At 41.8% G+C, this 22,309-nt stretch overlaps 3 protein-coding genes across 3 annotated transcripts in view; 2 read left to right on the top strand and 1 right to left on the bottom strand.

The window, feature by feature from the left end:
- The first annotated feature begins 2,332 nt into the window (after window positions 1-2,332).
- Window positions 2,333-4,165, top strand: LOC133981781 (MANSC domain-containing protein 4-like). Its single transcript, XM_062420633.1, has 3 exons — window positions 2,333-2,552; window positions 2,679-2,813; window positions 3,327-4,165. Exons 1-3 carry the CDS (start codon window positions 2,333-2,335, stop codon window positions 4,163-4,165), a joined length of 1,194 nt encoding a protein of 397 aa, XP_062276617.1.
- Window positions 4,166-5,025: 860 nt separating this feature from the next.
- Window positions 5,026-16,253, bottom strand: mrps35 (mitochondrial ribosomal protein S35). The gene is made up of 8 exons (XM_062420056.1): window positions 16,121-16,253; window positions 15,024-15,076; window positions 14,649-14,816; window positions 13,377-13,437; window positions 13,095-13,234; window positions 11,180-11,289; window positions 10,991-11,060; window positions 5,026-5,571 (listed from the first exon to the last, which is right to left on the bottom strand). The coding sequence occupies exons 1-8, from the start codon at window positions 16,251-16,253 to the stop codon at window positions 5,302-5,304; spliced, it is 1,005 nt and encodes a 334-aa protein (XP_062276040.1). The 3' UTR covers window positions 5,026-5,301.
- Window positions 16,254-20,248: 3,995 nt separating this feature from the next.
- The window catches only part of kcnq1.2 (potassium voltage-gated channel, KQT-like subfamily, member 1.2), a 163,014-nt gene continuing 160,953 nt past the window's right edge, over window positions 20,249-22,309 (top strand). The window contains exon 1 of the mRNA XM_062421039.1: window positions 20,249-20,739. Coding sequence (XP_062277023.1) covers window positions 20,249-20,739 — 491 coding nt within the window. The remainder of the gene's footprint in view (window positions 20,740-22,309) is intronic.

Genomic DNA, 22,309 nt, shown 5'->3' with positions numbered 1-22,309 from the left:
AAAAAGTAAATATGGCAAATATGTCTGGATGCTCACTGAATCTGCTTGATTTTTGAGTATGCTGAAGATTGACTGAAGTGTTGCACAATGTGCAATGCACAAAGGAAATGGAGGAGCAGCTCACAGCTGCAAAAAATCTGAGCAGATTACAGCTGGTGGCATTACAGCTCCACAAAGATCTCAAACAACAAAAAGTAAGTATTTCATCCAGCGCTGGAACTAACAATAGTGATTAATCTGTTTATTACCGTTTTTGGTTTATCAATTTTTCAGACAATAAGATGTTAGAAAACAATGAAAAGTGTCAAAGCCCAAGATGGCATCTTCAGATTGCTTGTATGGTCTAACCAACAGTCTAAAACTTAAAGGTATTCTGTTTACAATTATATATATCTATTTTTAAGTGGCAAGTCCTCACATTTGAGAAGCTGGAAATAGCAGGTTTTTGTTTTGTTTGTTTGTTTTTTGCTTGATATATGACTAAAATTATTATCTGATTATCAAAACTGTCAGCAGTCAATCTACTTATCAATTAATCAGGTAATCATTTGCATAATGTATCTGAGGAAGAGTAGCGTTACCTTGGTAACAACTTATGGGGATCAAAATAAACAATCTTTGTAAAAACATTTAGCCTTCTCTAAAAAGTTTAATTGGCAGTGTCACTCAAAAATCATAGTTTGATTGATGTCTATGCACATTTTATATTATTTTAATGTTACAACATAAGTACACTGATATCTTGTATGGAATTGGGACAAACCTATTGTTTAATGGAAGTGACCATTGCCATCTAGTGGTGATAAGACATCATTACAAATTTCCCATCTACTATGTTCTTCGCAATTTACACATTATGAGTGAAGCTCAAAGACTAAGCTGATAATTACCATCAAGGAAAACTATTCCCATATAATCCTCCCTTTGGCCATTGAATGAGTTTTGAAGTGCCCACTTCTATGGAGGAATAAATGGGGAAAAAGACGGACACTCTTATACTGAATTGGAAGCTTTCTAACTCAGTATATCCACATCAGTCTTCTATTATTAGTAAAACTGGAAAGTATATGTAAGTATAAGTAATCCCTCTTCTGATAAAGATGGAGAAATGGTAGATTACACAAATGTACAATTTAAACCATTTCCACAGGGTGGTTTACTCTTAAATTGTAGGCTATAAGCCCTGCACTCCATAAACTCTTTATCCAAAAAGGTACTTTAAACTCCCAGGTGTAAACTGACAATGTGGCACTGTAATAGAGAAACAGGCTCGCAAAGAATGAGAAAAACAGCCCAACAGGTGTAGCAGCTCCAAAACCAGAGAGCAAAAGGCTTATTCTGGTAATCCCATTTGAAAGAATAAAGGCAGGTCTCTACAATTATGGCAATCCACTCTCAGATGCCTGACCTCACTGAAAACAGACAGCTTGTGTTTTATCTGCACAAATACCTTCTAAAATTAACTGTAAAGATTTTAGTATCTGTGCAGACTTATTACATGTAGTGTGGAGATTTAAATTAAGAGTGTCATGACCTGCATTGAAAAAAGTGAACTTCCAATTACTGTTCATGATGTATGGTTTTGTTAAGACTTAAGGTTTAAAGAACAAAACTGGTTTCTCTTTCACTCAAGAAATGCCCTCATTATGCCCACATTCCACACAATATACAGGGGGTGGACAAAATAAGATGAACACCCCTTTGTAATGTAATCCAATTTAACAATAGACTGAATTTACAACCAAGTTGTTCAGAATTGAGGCAAATCCTCTTAAATCCTCAAAAATAACCTAGTATTTCTTGTTTTGTTGTCAAATCAGGTTATTTTATTCTGTATATTGTAAGGTGTTGCTGTTTTTGTGTCCACCTCCTGTTTCAGGGGTCTGTGGTGAGCAATAGTACTGAATTTCTACAGAATATTTTAGTTTTACTGACTTTGCATCACGAAAATAGTCCAATAATATCCTACGTTGACTTGTGTGGCTTTGTAGAAGTTATTAGTTGTACGGATTATTTCATTATATATTCATTAGTAGAATACGTCGTTGAGGCCACTTTTCTGTAATCTCTTATAGTGAAAAATCAGTGTCTACATGGCACGGAGAGTTTGCACTGTGGCACAGTCTGGACACATTACGCACGGCTGGGTCTCCACCTCCTGCAGGTGCGTCGCTGTGACACACCTGGAGAGGGACTGGCACCAGTAAAACCAGACCACTGGCTCCACTTCATACCTGTCAACTCCAAGTAATTAACTTAACAATAGTTCGTCAGATATGTCCATGCTTTGTCCACATTGTAATTTAACATGGTCTGATTTAATTTACGCGCCATGAATGTCACATGGGGTTTGCTGACGGTTTTGAGTCTGGTGTGCAACACTGAGTCGAGGTGCTCACCGACGTCCTATTATAAAAACTGCTGGATCCGACGCTTCCCTGGTATTTTCATCGACATTGAGGAGTCTCAGAGGAGAGGAGCGCAGCTTTTGAAGTATTACCAAGAGGAGACCGCGCTGAAATGCAGCCGCACCTGCTGCCTCACGAGAAATTGTAAGTAATGTTTTTAATCAACCTAATAGACACGCAAATTAAACTATGCATTAAGCTGCTTTCTTTTTTAGTGTATCCTCTTTTCGTGCATCTCACTCTGATTTATCGCCTTTCTTCTTCTTATAGTTTCTTGTAATCTGGCCATATTTCACTATGATACAACTCAAGAAAACGTGAACTGCTTCCACCTGCACTGCCCCACACTGGAGAGCTGTATTCTCAGCCACAGAGGCAACGTTGTTCTCTACAATATCACAAAAGGTAAAAGTAAATGAATCTCCAATCAATAATCACATTGTATTACCAAAGATGTAGTCTGCATATACACATGTATGCATACCAACTAGAGCCTGAAGGCCTTTTACAGTCTGTAGAACTACAAACATAGGCCACTATGCTACTACTACTAATTATAACAATAATATTTTTTTAAAACATTTGAATTCATTTAAAATTTGAATAGTGCTTTTTCTTGAAGTAAAAATTCACAGATGACTCATAATCAAAATATTTAGGCCATGTTTTAAAAACCCAGTAAGTAAAATAATGTCAGGAAATAGCGAGGGGAAAATTTAATACTATACACAAAGTTGTAAATTGTAATAAAAGATGACCTCCGCTTTTTCTAATATAATTTACAGAACATCTTTTTTGTTTGGGTCAATTATGGCCATTATGTAAAACTTTATCAGGAAAGAGAGAAACCAAAACTTAAAAAAAAAAAAAAAATGAAAACATACAGGAGACTGACTCATGAATTACTTCATGTCCCAGGTGTGGATCCTGACCTGTTGGTGTTTGGAAAATACTTCACAACCAATGTGCGTGTGTTACCTCACCACTACAGTCGAATCAATGCCTCAGATCCACTGCCCTCAGACAAGCGCCAGTTCATTCACCCACCTCCACCCTTGCCTCTGACTTCAGCACCCACAGTTAAACCCTCCAGCACAGCAGCCAAAGTGCTCACCACCTCTGCACTGCATAGCACCACTCAGCCTGCAACAGTTTCCACAACTGCAACTGCCATACCAGCGGCTTCTCCAGCAGCCCTGTGGAGTCCTGCACAGACAACGACCACTTCTCCTACACCCAGCTTTACTTTGCTTCAAACCACAGCCACCACCCTTGGCCCTCACAATGCCCAGACCACTCCTGCCCCCCCGTCTGCTTCCACTCTGGAGGTTACCATGACTACACAGCCATCCACAACCACCTCTACCTATCAATACACCACCACCTTTTCTCAGTCAGCCACCGGCCCTCCAACATCCACAGCCCTTATGGGCAACATAGAGAGCACCAAACAGCACCCCAATGACACCAAGGGCGGCGTGGGCAGGAACCACACTGCAGGCAGTGAGGGAGATCAGGGTGCCAGTGGAGAGGACACCTTTGGGGGTTTGGGTCAAGGGTGGCATGTAGCCGCTCACACCCTGCTGGTGGCAGTGGCCATCTGCATCACAGTGTTGCTGAGCTGTTGTTGCTCCATCCTGCTGGTTGTGAGCTGGAGGGGTCAGAGAAAGAGGATGGGCCGCTATCATACGTCATGGAAAGGGAAAAGAGGCTCCATGCGTCTGATAAAGTATGTCCTGGTCAGAGAGAGCTCCTGAAAGTGGGGCCAAAAAAAAAGCTGGAACTGACTTTGATAACTGATTTTGTCTATTTTAAACTGTGTTTACCAGAATGTTTTTAAAGGATTCCAGGATGAAAAGACATTTGAGATAAGTTAGAATTGTTAATGTTTCTTATCTGTGTGTTTTTCTTTACTGGAATATTTTAATAGCAAGACCCTTGCTATTATTTTAAGCAGGAAAGAACCAACATTTAGTTCCTGTCAACTGATGCATTGATGCTGTAAAATATTCAAACTGACTGGCTAGAGGTATTATGTGGTTTAGATAATTTTGCCAAAAACATACAGTTGCTGCCATTACTTTGGTTTCACTTGTGATGTACAAACTTTCAACAGAAGTCTCAAATTCCGCCAATGCATTTCCAATTGGCCTGAAGAAAGACGATCTGTCCATTTGGCTGACCTATATTTTGATGTACCTCAATGAGTTTAAACTGACTGAAACTCAAGGACTTTTCCCAATTGTCTAGACAGTCTAACAGGTTTAAAATGGGATTTGATGGGGGCCAACCAAAAAAATGTTACCATTCAGGGGTTATTCAGATCATCAACAATGTATTATCCATTGTGGGGCTGATGACTTGTGGTTAACCCTCCAGCAGCCCAGCACACATCAGTGCATTGGGTTTCTCCTGACTTAAAAGTGCCAACCAAAAATCAAAACTCTTTGAGAAGGGTGAGGTACGTTTCAGCAGCCTGCTCCTGACTGTATGTTTTCTACTGGGGTGTCTCTCCTCACTCTGATAGTGACAAAAGTGTTATAGAAGCTGAAGTTGATCTAGGAACTGATTGAATTAAGCTTTTAAACTTTCAAAGAAAAATATTCATTCACAATAGCACATGGGGTTTTTATTTTTGTATGAAAGACATAATCATACAGCTGATAACAGTAAATCAACTTTGCTAAATAAATACATTAGATGAAACTCTGAAGGTTTTATATCCGCATGTGAATCTGAACAGTATTTATCTGCAGTCAGCGTTGTGTTATTAATACTAGAGCTGGAGTATTTTTACAAGTATTCAAAAATGTCCTCTTATGTCCTCTGACCCAATCACAGGTATTACTCTTGCTGCTCTTAGTCACCGTCTTCGTGAACATACATTTGTATGTTACAGGTTGAAAATTTTCTTGACAGACTCTTTATACTGGAGCATGGTGCTCTCGCTCTCTCCTTCATTCTTCAGCCTTGTGACAGAGTCCTTATACTCCTGCACCTCTTTTCTTCCAAGCAGCTGCTCTTGCACTTCCACGCCTTCCTCCTCCTCTGCCACCTTCAGGCGTACTAGTGTGTCCAAGATATTCTTTTGAGACGGGCTACCCTCCCAGCTGTACTCCTCCATGTCTGCCACAGTCTTCTCAGCCTCCCAGGCCTCCGTTTTCTGCAGGATGAGAAAAACAGAAGATTTGAGACTGGTACAATGAAATCAAAATAACATTTTTTTTTAGTTAAGGTGTTATCATGGTATTTGTAATACAAATAATTAAGTCACACTAAACTATAGAAATAGGTCTAAATGTGGAAGTTTTTTGTTTTTGTTTTTTTTGGCAGTGTGGCAGCAAATATTAAATATGAATGTTTCAAGGTTCAGGTTAGTACTCTACTTTGGAATACAGAATGACAGCAGATGTAAAATATGGGAGTCCATGGTCACCCCTCACCCCTTCTTTGATGCTCCTCTCACAGAGATAGTATTTCTCCATATGCAGTGCTCTGTCCGCTGCCTGTTGAGCTATCATCACATTCCCTTGAGAACAATATGCCTTATTGTGCAGCAGCTTAAAGCAGGTCAGTGGCAGAGCCTCAGCTATGCTGATCTCCAGGTGTTTAAGGTTAATGACCATCATTACTGCTATACATATCTGATCTGCATAACATCCCCTCTGGATCAAGTCCAGGCCCATGTGAGTGAAGAGCAGTAGATAGTTGAGAATGTGTACTTGGAAATAATGATGACCTACTTAATAGATTGTATTAGTTTTAAATGAAAACATCACCGGCAGATCTCAAGATTATTCTCATGAAGGAGAATTTATACTGAAACTTAAAAAGGAACATTTTAAAATGTATTGATATTCTATATTTTCCTTACTGTCAAAAAATCCATTAAAATGACCTAAACCAAAAATTAACTGAACAATTATTGCCCGTGTAGCGATATAGCCTTACACCTAAAGACTTCTATTGTTGTCCAAAAAGAGTGTGAAGGAATTGATAACTTGCCAGGAGACAAATGATAACCTGTTTTCTCAGTTGAGGGAAACACTGGCGTACTTGCCATATACTATTTATATTTTGAGTTAGGGAAAAGGACAAGTGTTGGGCATTAAAGCAGTAAAGCAGAAGCAGTGCCTCTAGTGGTAAATTTTCCTCCACATTGGAGCAGCTTTGGGCAACCAGCCCAAACGGTGGCCTGGATTAGCACACACTGGAATTAGTGGGCAAGGTCTTTCTCCCTGAGTGGGGAGATAAAATCACCTCAGTGGCTTCTAACAATTGGCCTCTTTGTGGGCTAGCGTTACAACCCGAACGCTACGCCACTCTCACAGCTTCCACAAGCCTGCTGGACAAACACTGTGCCTTCCATTGTGTCCAAAAGGGCAGTGGACAGTGTTCTGCTTCCTGGCTCGGACACCTTTCGCCACTGAGAGAAAAAAAACAAGTTTTTTGATGTGACTAAGCCATGACGGGAAAAGCTCCTAAAGGCAGAGGTTGCACAATAGGGGGAGTAATTTTCTTTTACGTGGCTTGCTGCAAATTAATGTGGACAGTGCCTGGTGGCAGGCCTCTCTCATGTGGCATGGTTGGCTTACTGTGAATGAGTACCAAGGTCAACACCTGATAGGAGAGTCTGTTTTCCTCCCATATGTGGGGAAATGTCAACTGGACAATGCTGCTGTTTGCCATCCTTCTGCCCATTCAACTCTGATACCTTCCTAATGGGCTTAGTCTCTCAGATCGCAGAGCAAGGAGGACAAGAATTCCCCTGGTAAAAGTTAATGTGCCATGTCGCTATCCGCATGCAAATGTCACCAAAGATGTAGATGAAGGAAAACAAACTTCCATCCATCCATCCATCCATCTTCTTTCCGCTTATCCGGGGTCGGGTCGCGGGGGCAGCAGCCTAAGCAGGGAAACCCAGACTTCCCTCTCCCCAGCCACTTCGTCCAGCTCTTCCCGGGGGATCCCGAGGCGTTCCCAGGCCAGCCGAGAGACATAGTCTCTCCAGCGTGTCCTGGGTCTTCCCCGGGGTCTCCTACCGGTGGGACGTGCCCTGAACACCTCACCCGGGAGGCGTCCGGGAGGCATCCTAACTAGATGCCCGAGCCACCTCATCTGGCTCTTCTCAACGCGGAGGAGCAGCGGGTCTACTCCGAGCTCCTCCCGGATGGCCGAGCTTCTCACCCTATCTCTAAGGGAGAGCCCAGCCACCCTACGGAGGAAGCTCATTTCGGCCGCTTGTACCCGCGATCTCGTTCTTTCGGTCACTACCCAAAGCTCATGACCATAAGTGAGGGTAGGAACGAAGATCGACTGGTAAATCGAGAGCTTCGCCTTTCGGCTCAGCTCTCTCTTCACCACGACGGATCTGTGCAGAGCCCGCATTACTGCAGACGCCGCACCGATCCGCCTGTCGATCTCCCGCTCCATCCTTCCCTCACTCGTGAACAAGATCCCGAGGTACTTGAACTCCTCCACTTGGGGCAGGATCTCATCCCCGACCCGAAGGGTGCACTCCACCCTTTTCCGGCTGAGGACCATGGACTCGGATTTGGAGGTGCTGATTCTCATCCCGGCCGCTTCACACTCGGCGGCGAACCGATCCAGTGAGAGTTGGAGGTCACGGTCTGATGAAGCCAACAGGACCACATCATCTGCAAAAAGCAGTGACCCAATCCTGAGGTCACCAAACCGGAACCCCTCAACGCCCTGGCTGCGCCTAGAAATCCTGTCCATAAAAATTATGAACAGGATCGGTGACAAAGGGCAGCCCTGGCGGAGTCCAACCCCCACCTGAAACGAGTCCGACTTACTACCAGCTATGCGGACCAAGCTCTGACACCGGTTGTACAGGGAACGGACGGCCTGTATCAGGGGGTCCGATACCCCGTACTCCCGGAGAACCCCCCACAGGACCCCCCGAGGGACACGGTCGAATGCCTTTTCCAAGTCCACAAAGCACATGTGGACTGGTTGGGCAAACTCCCATGCACCCTCAAGGATCCTGCAGAGGGTGTAGAGCTGGTCCACAGTTCCACGACCCGGACGAAAACCACATTGCTCCTCCTGAATCCGAAGTTCGACTATCCGACGGACCCTCCTCTCCAGTACCCCCGAATAGACCTTACCAGGGAGGCTGAGGAGTGTGATCCCCCTATAGTTGGAACACACCCTCCGGTCCCCCTTCTTAAAAAGAGGGACCACCACCCCAGTTTGCCAATCCAGAGGCACTGCCCCCGATGTCCACACGATGTTGCAGAGTCGTGTCAACCATGACAGCCCCACAACATCCAGGGCCTTGAGGAACTCCGGGCGGATCTCGTCCACCCCCGGGGCCTTGCCACCGAGGAGCTTCTTGACCACCTCGGCGACCTCAGCCCCAGAGATAGGAGAGCCCACACCCGGGTCCCCAGGCCCTGCTTCCTTACCGGAAGGCGTGTCGGTGGGATTGAGGAGGTCTTCGAAGTATTCCTTCCACCGATCCACGACGTCCCGAGTCGAGGTCAGCAGGGCACCGTCACCCCCATACACAGTATTGACGGTGCACTGCTTCCCCCTCCTGAGACGCCGGATGGTGGTCCAGAACCTCTTCGAAGCCGTCCGGAAGTCGTTCTCCATGGCCTCACCGAACTCCTCCCATGTCCGGGTTTTTGCCTCAGCGACCGCCGCAGCCGCCCCCCGCTTGGCCTGCCGGTACCTGCCTGCTGCCTCCGGAGTCCCACAGGCCAAAAAGGCCCTATAGGACTCCTTCTTCAGCGTGACGGCATCCCTCACCGCCGGTGTCCACCAGCGGGTTCGGGTATTGCCGCCACGACAGGCACCGACCACCTTGCGGCCACAGGACCGGTCGGCCGCCTTGACAATGGAGGCGCGGAACATGGCCCACTCGGACTCAATGTCCCTCGCCTCCCCCGGTACATGGTCAAAGTTCTCCCGGAGGTGGGAATTGAAGCTCTCTCTGACAGGAGACTCTGCCGGACGTTCCCAGCAGACCCTCACAATGCGTTTAGGTCTGCCAGGTCTGACCGGCATCCTCCCCCACCATCGGAGCCAACTCACCACCAGGTGGTGATCAGTTGACAGCTCCGCCCCTCTCTTTGCCCGAGTGTCCAAGACATGCGGCCGCAAGTCCGACGACACGACTACAAAGTCAATCATCGAACTGCGGCCTAGGGTGTCCTGGTGCCAAGTGCACATATGGACACCCTTATGCTTGAACATGGTGTTTGTTATGGACAATCTGTGACGAGCACAGAAGTCCAATAACAAAACACCGCTCGGGTTCAGATTGGGGGGGCCGTTCCTCCCAATCACACCCTTCCAGGTCTCACTGGAAGCTGCCAACGTGAGCGTTGAAGTCCCCCAGCAGAATGATGGAATCCCCAGAGGGAGCACTTTCCAGCACCCCCTCCAAGGAGTCCAGAAAGGGTGGATACTCTGAACTGCTGTTTGGGCCATAGGCACAAACAACAGTCAGGATCCGTCCCCCCACCCGTAGGCGGAGGGAGGCTACCCTTTCATCCACTGGGGTAAACTCCAACATACAGGCGCCAAGCCGAGGGGCAATAAGTATTGCCACCCCTGCCCGGCGCCTTTCACCAATGGCAACTCCAGAGTGGACGAGAGTCCAACCCCTCTCGAGAAGACTGGTTCCAGAGCCCTTGCTATGCGTCGAGGTGAGGCCGACTATGTCTAGTCGGAACTTCTCAACCTCGCGCACCAGCTCAGGCTCCTTCCCCGCCAGAGAGGTGACATTCCACGTCCCTAGAGCTAGCTTCTGTAGCCGAGGATCGGACCGCCAAGGTCCCCGCCTTCGGCTTCTGCCCAGCTCACACTGCACCCGACCCCTTTGGCCCCTCCTACGGGTGGTGAGCCCACGGGAAGGGGGTCCCACGTTGCCTCTTCGGGCTGTGCCCGGCCGGGCCCCATGGGTGCAGGCCCGGCCACCAGGCGCTCGCCATCGAGCCCCCTCCCCAGGCCTGGCTCCAGGGGGGGGCCCCGGTGACCCGCGTCCGGGCAGGGGAAACGAGGTTCCATTTAAATTAATCATCATAAGGGGTTTTTGTGAGCTACGCTTTGTCTGGTCCCTCCCCCCGGACCTGTTTGCCTTGGGTGACCCTACCAGGGGCATAAAGCCCCCGACAACGGAGCTCCTGGGGTCATTGGGACACTCAAACCCCTCCACCACGATAAGGTAGTAGCTCAGGGAGGGGGGAAAACAAACTTTACAGTTAAAATGTTTTACATATACAGTTGATGACTTTTTGGGGCGGCTGTGGCTCAGGAGGTAGAGCGGTCGTCCTCCAATTGGAAGATTGGCGGTTCGATTCCCGGCTCCTCCAGTCCACATGTCGATGTGTCCTTGGGCAAGACACTTAACCCGTTGCTGCGCCAACGGTGTATGAATGTGTATGAATGATTAGCTTCCTCTGATGAGCAGGTTGGCACCCTGCGTGGTAGCCCCTGCCATCAGTGTGTGAATGGGTGAGTGAGTTGTAGTGTAAAGCGCTTTGAGTGGTCGAAAAGACTAGAAAGACAGAATAAAGGTTATAAAATAAAAAAATAATGTTTCCACTTACCCAGGACTCGTGGTAAAGCACAGTTAGCAGGTACATGGCATAGTCATAATTCTGCTGTTTCAGTGGGCAGCTGGTAGAAGATGGGAGAGAATGGACAAAAGGGAATGGGTTTCATTTCTTTTGTTTTCTCACTTTGGGGATTGATACATAGCTTGAACAAACTCTATATTACCAGGTATTTATATTTACCTGTCAGTTGTGATGGTGAGGATATCAGTGTCTTTGCAGTATCTCTCCCCAACAAGTTTGAGCATTTTATTCCGTGCATGCTCATCCAGATTCAAACTGAACAGCTTTATCTGTGACAGAAATGACAGAAAAGATAATCACATGAGAAATCTGAAATTGTTTAGGCAACAGTTTTCCATATAAATCTTACAGGTGGATACATAGTCAGGATGTATATATACAAAGAAAAACAGTTGCGCCAGATGTAATTTTGTTATGTCATTTATCTCATGCCCAGCTCTCTCTCTGTAAATAAAATAAAATCACAGTATAACTAAAAACAATGTTTTTTTAACCTATGCAGAGCTCTGACTGTTTTGATTAAACTCCTATACTTTTGACTGATGAAATCACAGCATTTATTACGCTGTGGCCCAGAATAACCTCTAAGCCCCTTGTGGAGTGGTGGAGTGGAGGGATGGAAAACAACAGATTATTCCCTGATTACATTGTTTTTTTTCTATGGCTCAGACTTGTATAATTTCTACAATGCAACATAAACTTAATTTATATGTAATACAAGGTACACTTGTGCATGTGTTCTGTGTATACAACATTGCACGCACTGACAACACAAAAGTGAGGTCACTTAGAAGTGTCGAGACAAATGTGCACACAGACAATAAAGTGACAAAATGTGTTGCCTCTGGAACCACATATGGCCTGGGATCACACCCTGCAACAGATTTTGTTTCCACATTTTTGGTTTGTCTCCCTCACAATTTTCATCCTGTCTACTTTTGTCTAAATAAAAAATAAATAAACAATTAGACCATACATCTTTGTCATTCAAGGGTTTCATTCCTTCAAAGTTTAGTTAAACTGAAAATATGCCAGGCACAGTCCACATTCAGATCCTAAACTCTGCCAGATTTTCTCTCACATCTATCTTTCTGCCTAATCCACTCGGATTAATGCCACAATAATTCCTACCTTGTGGATATAATCTAAGGTGTCAGTGGAGCAGATGGCTGGTGATTAATGGTAAAAATGACACATTTTCTCCTATTTACAATTTTGTCAATGATTGTTTATTTCCCTGCATATTTATGTTGTAATCCTGGGTTTCTTTTGACATATTTTCAGCACAGAAGTCTGTACTCTGTTTAAATGTGTAGCCCCATCAAAGCACCCAAAAAGAGGCTTTGCAGATCAGAAAATAGTCTGCTTGTTGTCAACATGTGGAACGACAATATAGCAGTATTGAATAAAATACTTAGGTACATTATGCAATTATTAAGATTTTTTTCATGACTCATATTCAGAATCTATTAATTGAATTGCTATTTACACTGGTAGATTTAACAGACCAATTATACTGTATATTGCATATGATGAGAACTTCAATGGTATCTTAAGTTTACATGTATGCATGTATCCTGAGGAAGGACTGCATAGCGATGGATTTTGGGTGCAGGGTGTGGTTAAAAGGAATATTAAAATGTCTAAACACATATGTTGATGACATAATGTTTTGCAACTTTACTCTGTGAAAAAAAGTTTTTAAAGTAATGAAGAAAAAAAAAAGCCAAGACAAAACAAAGTACATAAACACAAGACCATCACAACATACTGAACTATAAAATAATTCTCTAGGATTGTAATCTGTCTGTAGACTTCATGGCATTATTTTTTTTGGTTTGAGGTCACTGGACTATAAATCTATCTGCAGATAAGTCACAGCGACATGATGTCAGCTGGTGATTATGCTTCACTGTAAATCTCTAATCTCATTGTAGATGTCAGGTTTCTCCACACTTGACTTTCTATGCATTAACAGAACCACTTTGAAGATAACATCATCAACTGAAAATTCAGATCACAACTATTTCATAGAAACTGTTAAAAAACTAAATAGGATTGCAGGGAAACTTACCCTGAGGTGAACGATTCGAGCAGAAGGGTTTCTGACAGACAGGCTGGCAGACACAAAGTCTGTGTTTTCTACTTTAATGGGAAAGTGCTGGTCACATTTTGCATCAGTTTCCAAGGCAGAGGGCCACTCAGTGCAGAATGCTGATGGCAGAGGAAGACATTTTTTTTTATATAAACTCATTAGCCTATAATTCAATTGCATCAATAATAATTGGCTGCTAAATCACATCACACAATAATAAGTAGCTTTTAGGTACTGTTGAAAATTAATAGAGGAACTTACGTTTTAGAGCTTCACAGTGTTTCTTGATGGCTGCTGGTGTCAAGTGCAGGAAATTTGGTATCTGAGAGAGTTTGAGCGAAAGACGGATGTTCAGATGCACAACTGTTCATGTAAAAAGCATTAAAAATGTCTGGAACTTAAAATACTTTATGTCCTAGTCTTTAGTTTTTAAAGTGGATGGAAAATAAAGCTGAAAAATCTATCCCCTACATGCTTTGAGTAAAGAATATTATCTAATATACAATTATATAATATATACTATCCTGAAATCAAAGTAAACGTCCCATAGGTTTTTTGGCTTGTATTGGGATAACAACACACCATCTGTGAGTTATTTTCTTGTAAAGTCTCATATTTTCAGCATCAAACACAAGTATGTGATGAACAGCCCTGGTGGCACATTAAGCAAATGAGGTCTGTATCGTTAGTCTGCACGGCAGACTTCCAGCTGTGATGGGTGAAAATAGACGATCTGCGAGTGGCTAAAGTCCAGATGGAACAGCTGGTGGCTGGCCACAGCAGCTCAGTAATCCAGGCTCAGAGACAGAGCCATCAGAGCCACACAGCAGAGCATCAGTGCTGCAAGAGCAGTGCCTTCCTTCAATTAACCCGTCTGGTCAGAATGAATACTGGTGACTTAATATTAAATACAGACAGGACACACATACACTGTTTAGTGTCCATACAGCTCATAGGCAATTGTATGAGTAAGAATCTGTACATGTATTGAATCATGTGGAAACCACCTTACAACTTAATTTTATGGCTGCAACTAACAATTATTTTCAGTATTGATTAATCAGATTATTATTCATTTAGGTGATGAAATATTTAAAAAAAAATGTGGGGGAAAAATGTTATTCACAACTTCTCAGAGCCCAGGAAGATGTCTTCAATTGGCTTGTTTTGTTCAACTAATGGTCCAAAATCTTAAGATACTCAACTTATTGTTTATATATAACAAAGAAAAACAGCTAATCTTCTCATTTAAGAAGATGGAACCAAGTTTGGCATTTTTGCTTGAGAAAATAAACGATTGGTCGATTATCAAAACAGCTGGTGATTCATTTTCTTTAAATTGCCTGATCTATTAATTGAGTAATTGGTGTAGCTCTTTTTAATTTAGTAATTAAGCATTTGTAGTACCTGTGTGACTATTTATTTTGCATATGTTCTCTGTTTGAAAAGGAAATACAATACTTTTCATTTTTCATCCTTCATTTCTAAAACTATAACCATCAACCATCTTGATGTTAAGTAATGAAGTCTGACCTTGATTAGCTCCAGGTTGCCCCTCTTCTCTGGTGGAACACCTCCCTTTACAGGGTAGCCCATCCTCACAGGTAGTGGGACAGAGTTTGGTCTGAAGGGGGTTGCTGCTGGATAAACTGCAGTCCAGTCCTGGTCCACCGGCATCTTGTCTGTCCTGGGCGGCCTAACCTGATATGCCAAACACAGATAACAAAAGGAAGCTTTATCAATGGTAAAGTGACAAGAAATCCATGACCACTGGAAGCACCATGATGAAGTCCCTCATTTTAAATCAAGTCAGATGTTTTCATCAAAAGTATTTAATATTCTCTTATTAGATGCATGCATATCGTTATATTCAGCCTTTGAAAAGAGACACAAATGCTGAAAACTTACTTCTCTCTTGAATTTTTTTCCAAAGCCTCCTCTGCCACTTCTCTCAGGAAAGCCTAAAATTGATGATATTTCAAGTTTAGCCATTATTTGTTTGGGAAAAACAAAACAAAACACAGACTTATACACTGTTTTTAACATAACAATGTCAACAGTGCATAGTCACAATCAAAACAAATTAGTAATGGGTTAACAGAAAACATTGGTCTTTGCTGAGATGTATATATTTATGTGTAGTTTATGTAGTACCTCGTTTTTAATTGTTCTGCTTCTTGATGAATAGATGAATATAGTACATGCTAACTAGGTTACCCTTATCTAGTCAATGCATCTGTCTGTATTCTTCCTTCTGCTGCTGTAATATCCCTGCTTACTAAAATACAGGTTCACAATTTTTCAAAATAGTCTTAAAACACCTGCCATAATCATTCTTCCTGTTCATACTGGCCATTAGAAGATCCCTTCATAATGCACCTACAATGCAAGTGATGGGGGTAAAAATCTATGAGCCTCCATCTGAGCAGTCCCTATTTTTGTTATTATACTACCACTGCAACTCAACAGGGAAACACAAAGAGGGAATTTGATGCCAAAAATACTGTAAATGTGGCAATGTCCACTTGATATGACTAACTCAGACTGCTGAAGCCTCATATAAGCCTCATGTAAACCTTTCAATGCATTCTTGGACAGAATGACACTGTGGATTTTGGCCCCTGTCATTTACACATTTGAAAGGGAATTTTTAATAGCCAGTATGAAAAGGAGGAACGATTTCACTGTCCACTGTACTGTGGATGTCTATTTGTGAATTATGATAGGAGGAGAGATGACATCTAGGTGGTGACATAATGAATGAGTAAACCGGACACACAGGAGCACACACACAAGACAAATCACCTAACTTGCATAACAAATGTATCAATGAAACTAGTTACTCATCCGTCAAGGTTAGAAAGACGCTAACAGCAGTTATCGATGCACAGGTAAGGAGGTAATGAAGTGGCCTGGGTCACTTCTTTTGAGGTAGTTAGCTTAGCGTGCAGCTATAACCCTGAATAAGTGTGAACTATTAAGCAACTCCTTTAAAAAAAACTCACCTTTCTTCCCAGGAGGTGAATGTATAGTCAAAGCGGTCGCGTATGTGACCCTGCTCACATAGCCAGCCAGCCCCAGAGAAGGAACATGTATTCGACCTAAGGACAAAAATGCCTTACTTGTGTGTGAAGCCATGTTTTCGCAGTGACTACGGAAAGTGGCGCTGGACAAAAAGATAGAAAACCCCAGTTTAACCTCGCGCTGTGTTTAGTGCCTCCTAAAGGTGAACACAAGTATGATAATCTTTAAAACATTTTTATTCAATGTTTTGGGCTTACTTTCAATTGGTTCTTAAAACATATTTCGAGAAGGACATTAAGTACTCTAAAGAACATGATTTATTATTCACATTCAACAATCTTTAAATTGTCATTATGTCATGTGCTTATTATTATTTTAGCCAAATTCTACATTCATAAAATGAAATTATTGAAGAAATGACCGTGCTATTCCACTTTTAAACAAACCGACCAACACATTTATTTTGCAATCCCTACAGAATCTAAAAACCTGTACTAAGAAATTAACCAAATCTATTAAATTTACATGATTGTTCTTATTATATTGTAGATTATATGTGAGGTGATGCCATGCCAATCAGTTAGTTTAATAAAATCCTCATAGTTTAATAGGAAATTATAAGAAGAAATTGTAGAAATGAACGGCAACAACATCCCTTCCTCAATGTGTATTTAGACTGGTAGATAATCCCAATGTAAATAGATGTACCCATCCACACGTGTGACCAGCGGTTGCCCCTCAGCCAGCTGCTGCTTTTTTAAAACATGTGGTGCATTCAATTGTCCTCGTAAAGCCAACAATGCCAAAGTAGCAACAAGTCCATGAACTCTTAACTTAACTTAATAATATATAAGGTGTATTTTTGTTTTTACAACAACAACGTGTTGGTTAACATGCAGAGTTTACCTCACATTTGAATGAGTTAAACTAAGTAAATATAAGACACGTTCGTGGAGATGCATGGTAAGTTTGCAGAAAAGTTTATCTTGTTTTGTTGTGTCAGCTGTCTTCTACAAAACACTCTAGCTGGTTGCAGGTTCGGTTAAAATTGCTTGGGGAGGTTTTCAACTCTCTTGAACACAGTAAAAGACATCTTTAGCAGGTATTCTCCCTTCTAATGGAAAATAAAAAGAGCAATTGCCATTTATTTGGAGTTGTGATTATGTTAGATTTGGTGTCTAACTAAAAAAAGTTATAATAATAATAATAATAATAATAATAATAATAATAATAATAATAATAATAATAATAAAAATCAGGGTTTAAAATGTGCAAGATACTCCACTAGCTCAACCAACCACACAGTAACTTATTTGCCATTTCATAATGGGGATACTCTACAGTCAGTTTTTTTTACTACTATTTTTACTTGAATAGTTATCTCATTTTATAAACTTACTCAAATCTCATTTTGTTGGTCACTTATATTATAATTGCAGTATTTCCGACTATCATGAACGCAGCATTTGTCCAGGCTGAAACTGTGATAATACATCCATGCCTGTGATGCGCTTGAAAGGGACAACTGAGACCTGCAGACAGCAGCTGATTGCAGACTTGTGCTTTCGCTGTGTTTCAATTTGACCTGTGTTTGAGCCCCTGGAGATAATTTATTACCAGTGTTATTTAATTAATTTGTACTTTAACCTGGCTTTTAAAAATATAAAAAAAAAGGAGAAAGCCGAACTTGTTTTGGCTTTAGAGATATTTAAAACACTATTCGCCACCGACAACAACTTGATGCGTGTTTTGGGGTTTGAAGGTAAGATTTGACACTTTAGACTGATATAATGTTTTGCTGTTTAATTCTTTTGCGGTTCAGTGGCGATCAGTTGCATGTAGCATTAATTTATGCAAATATTGACTTAGCATTTGCTAGATTTACAGCTTCATTAAACAGATCCCAACCTGTACTGTCTTAGAGATGCTTTCAGGAGTTTAGTTAAGCAGATAAAAGTGGAAAATTAGGGTTTTAGTTACAATTTCTGCATCCATTTTAACCCACATGCTGTTCTTTAATTTGTGTCAAAAGTCCAATGCCAAGGTTGGTTCAGTTTAACGGAAAGTCACACAATACTCTGTAACTGTAGAGTCCCACCGCCCCCTGTGCATGTCTGACAGTTCATTGTGTGTCTCATGACTGTATGGTTTTAAAGGTAGAAACTCTATCTACAGGGAGACAGCAGTGCATGTGGCTCTTGTCATCAGGTCATCCATAGCTGAAGACAGATATGGACGAGGGTGGCTGCCTCCAATTAGTCTACCTCTCATGTCCCATGAGACATTTTCCGATCCCTTTAGGCAACATCCGGCCATCTATCACATAGAATACCACACACACTTACATTTGATCCACTTATTAATTGTACATAAGTCCTCAAGAAGGGAAAGTGGCTTGGACATGGCAGATGGAAAAAGGTTTTTGTCAAGATGTCATGATATCCAGATTGCGTTACATGTTCAATGCCATTTGAACACATACCGAATCAATACACAATTTTAAGGGACCTGAAGTGCATCTCAATTTGCCCAATTTGCACCATAATCAGTCTGCTTCATGAATTATGTCTATTGGTATAGATTTAATTTATAAATCTAAGTAATGGCTACTAATTGTCTGGAATCACCTCATCAGTGGACCTTGACAAAAAACAAACCTTGTCTGTTTTTTTTTTTTTTTTTTCACAAAGGCAGTTCTTTAAGTAAGCAGAGGTAATACATGGTCATGCATTAATTTTAGTATTATAAATGATTTTATGTTTACTTTTTAATTAGGACACGATCCTTAAATAATGTGCGTGACTATAACTTTGATCTGACTTTAAAGAAACACCATGAGAGAAAAAAAGCTTGAGGATCAGCAATCAATTCATATGGTTGCAAATAACATGCATGGTTTTAATCACTCAGATTTTTGGCTTGTTGCACACTGCTTAAGCTTCTTTGATTTGACCCATTCTATTTAACTTGTGAGCGAACATCACATTGGGGCTGTAGTGGCTTACATTGTGTTGTTTGTTGGTACATTTGCTGGATTATTCTCTCTAATTGTTAGCAGAATGTTGTGCATTTATTTTACCAGATGGAAGTAGGCAGGTTTTGACATCCTTCAGGGATAATGCAACCTGATGCTGTTTTTACAGTAGAAAATCCTCAGAGCGAGCTAGCGGAAATTAACTTGTGTGTTGACCTGTAGCTGCCGGATTCACTCATGTATGATTATTTTCTGGAAATATTACGTGTCTGTTACACTTTTCACAGGTCACAAGTCATAGTGTAATACTCTATGACCATTTGCCACATTTAGAAATGTGGAAATGTCACAATTCCTTACTAACAGATGGTAATCCCCTTTCTGTTCTTCCCTTCCCTCTGCATCAAAACAAGGAAAAAACAATCCTGTTATAGACTCTATAGCTATATCTTAAAGTAGGAATTAAGACGGTTACACAATGAAAAGCCCTAATCGGCAGAAATGACCTGAGAACAACTGGTCTGTGATCTGGTCTACAATTCAAAAGTAATATGCTGAAACCACTTTTAGCAGAATTTAAACTGATGATATTTTTTGAATAAGAATATTTTTTGCTGTTACAGCAGCAATTGTTTGATAACATTTTAGTTGTAAATCATTACGTTTTCAGTTTTCGGCTAGACTACAGATAGCTTATCAGTTCAAGTTGAAAAGTGAAAATGTAAAAACTAAGATTTCCTAAATATATTATGGGCAGCCCTCATCCAACTGGTACAAAAAACATATTTAAACACTATGAAAACTTATCTGGAAATTCTGAGTGCTTTCATTCCAAGTCTTGTATTTTTCATGACTGATGCTAAAATAACACGGCCCCATCTAGTAGAGGGCAAGGCTTACTTTCAGTCATACTATCTCATGACTCATGTCACTTCTTCCGCTGCAGGTATGGACACACATGCAGACCAGCAGCAAGAGCTCTTGTTTGCAGCAGGTAGCTAGCCATGCCTACCTAGCCCTCATACCTTTCTGTGCTCTTCCCTTCGACCTGAACATTGGCCACAACTTCCAGGACTTTACAGGATTTTCAAGGACCCCTTGGCCTTCTCTGAACTAGACTATTCAGTGGGGCAACATGGGGGAAAGACGTGCACACTCCTTTCACATGACGTGCCATGTGCAACGTGACTATGGCAGCAGGCTGGGGGGCTCTATCATGAGATGCAACCCCAATGGATATGCCAGTTCGAGCCTCAGCCTCAGCCTGGACCAGGAGGTGGATGCAAACCCTGCAACCTCCACCACCACTACAATTGCTGCCCCACAGGCTCCTGATTCTGACAGAAGCCACTACTCTCCTGTTTCACTGGAACTGGACCCCACAGCAGTGAATAATGGATCAGGCAGCCCCTGCTGTCCACAAGCGAACACAAAGGACCCAGCATTGCAGATGATACACAGCCAGCCCTCTATCACCTCTGTCCCTCCAACTCTTCCTCGTTCGAGCTGGCTGCGTCATCAAAAAGAATTCCGCCGGCCTTACATCAAGACTAGCATGCAGGGGGATGTTTACAACTTCCTAGAGAGACCTGCTGGACTGAAATGCTTCCTCTACCACTTCCTTGTGTGAGTACCTCTCTGGGTCTGATACTGATTCTGATTTTAATACAGACTACAGGTCAGTTGCAGTGGAGAATGAGTAAGACATACTTGTAGATGATCACAGAGGCTGACATATTATGTAGCAAGCTCAAAAGGCTGAGTTGTAAAAAGAAATATAAGTAGGAGCGCAAAGGAAAAACAATGTCCCCGGATGCTATGCAAAAAGAAGTCTGAATTACTTAAAACAGAAAAAAAAACTTGTTTAATCTACAAACTTTTGTTGACTCAATACATCCAACCACAATGAGACATTATTACACAAAGTCAGTGTAAAAACTAAATTCTAACTTAATTCAGTAACTGGACAACTGTGGGCTACACAGGTCTGTACAGTATCTCTTGATTAGTCTTAAGTCTCCAGCCCCTCTCTCGTTAATTACATCTAGTGCTGCTCCTTCCAGTATTAGGTTCTGGTTCCCAGTAACTGCGGTTGTCTTAAGCACAACAGAAGCAGGTCATTGTCAAATCAGCAACCTCATGCATGAAACATGGAGATGCCTTCTAGATGTTGCTAACCTGCCCTTCCAGGGGAGCACACTGTGACCACAGTTGAAAAAACAGCTTACATAAATAATTTTACAACTCAGGAGCACCGTCTCTCCTTTATTGGTGGTAATGCGCTCAGACTGCTGACTGCAGATGCTGGTATGTTTCAGCATGGTGTAATGTTGCAAAGAGAGCATGCTGCTAAATTTGGATTTCTAACTATTATTACCAGCAGTGCATAAAGTTGTGGAATATTTTATTGTTGGTACATATACATCTACATTCACAAATACTAATTTTCATTTGACCCAATTCTACTTTAATATCCTGGAAAGTAAATTAAAGATGTATCATAAGAACTTATACATTTTCTCAAATAATCTGAAAATACCTGGTCAAAACATAATAGCTGATAGTAATATCAAAATGATAATGGCAAAGCAAAAATATCTTTAATCCTTATTTAATATATACAGTGCTACTCTAGTCTTTCATTCAAATCCGCAGTACAACAGTATTTTCAAAATATGTTTATGATTCTTCCAAATTGTGGTAAGGGATGAACAGGATGATGAGAGAAAAGAGGAAAAAAACTGAAAGTGGGGAAAACAACCTCCACCACCATGTGATTAAAGAGTCTTCTGTCATCTCAGAAGTGTACCACAATTTAGTCCCAGACATCAAATTAAGCTTTGAACCTATGGATTTAGACCAGATTAGATGAAAATATGATAACAGAAGTTGAAATGAAAGGCCTCCTTGTTTACATTTGACTTGATTTGATACATTATTTTACATTGAGTCATATATGGTAAAATTTCTTTCAAAAAAATCAGTCTTAATATGGTCTCCCTATTTTTGGCTAATGACAATGTGAATCCTATAGAGTTCAGTGTTTTCACACATCCTCTAGTGTCATACTGCATCTGTGCAGAGTGAATGATACTTCATTAGTTCATTAATTGGCTGAAAGGCAGACAGTAAATATTATATACCATGTTGTGTCTAAGTAAACCACAGTACAGATACAGTTAAAAAACAAACAAAA

The sequence above is a fragment of the Scomber scombrus genome, chromosome 6 (assembly GCF_963691925.1).
Source record: "Scomber scombrus chromosome 6, fScoSco1.1, whole genome shotgun sequence".
Classification (NCBI taxonomy): Eukaryota; Metazoa; Chordata; class Actinopteri; order Scombriformes; family Scombridae; genus Scomber; species Scomber scombrus.
This window is presented reverse-complemented; position numbering and strand designations above follow the sequence as displayed.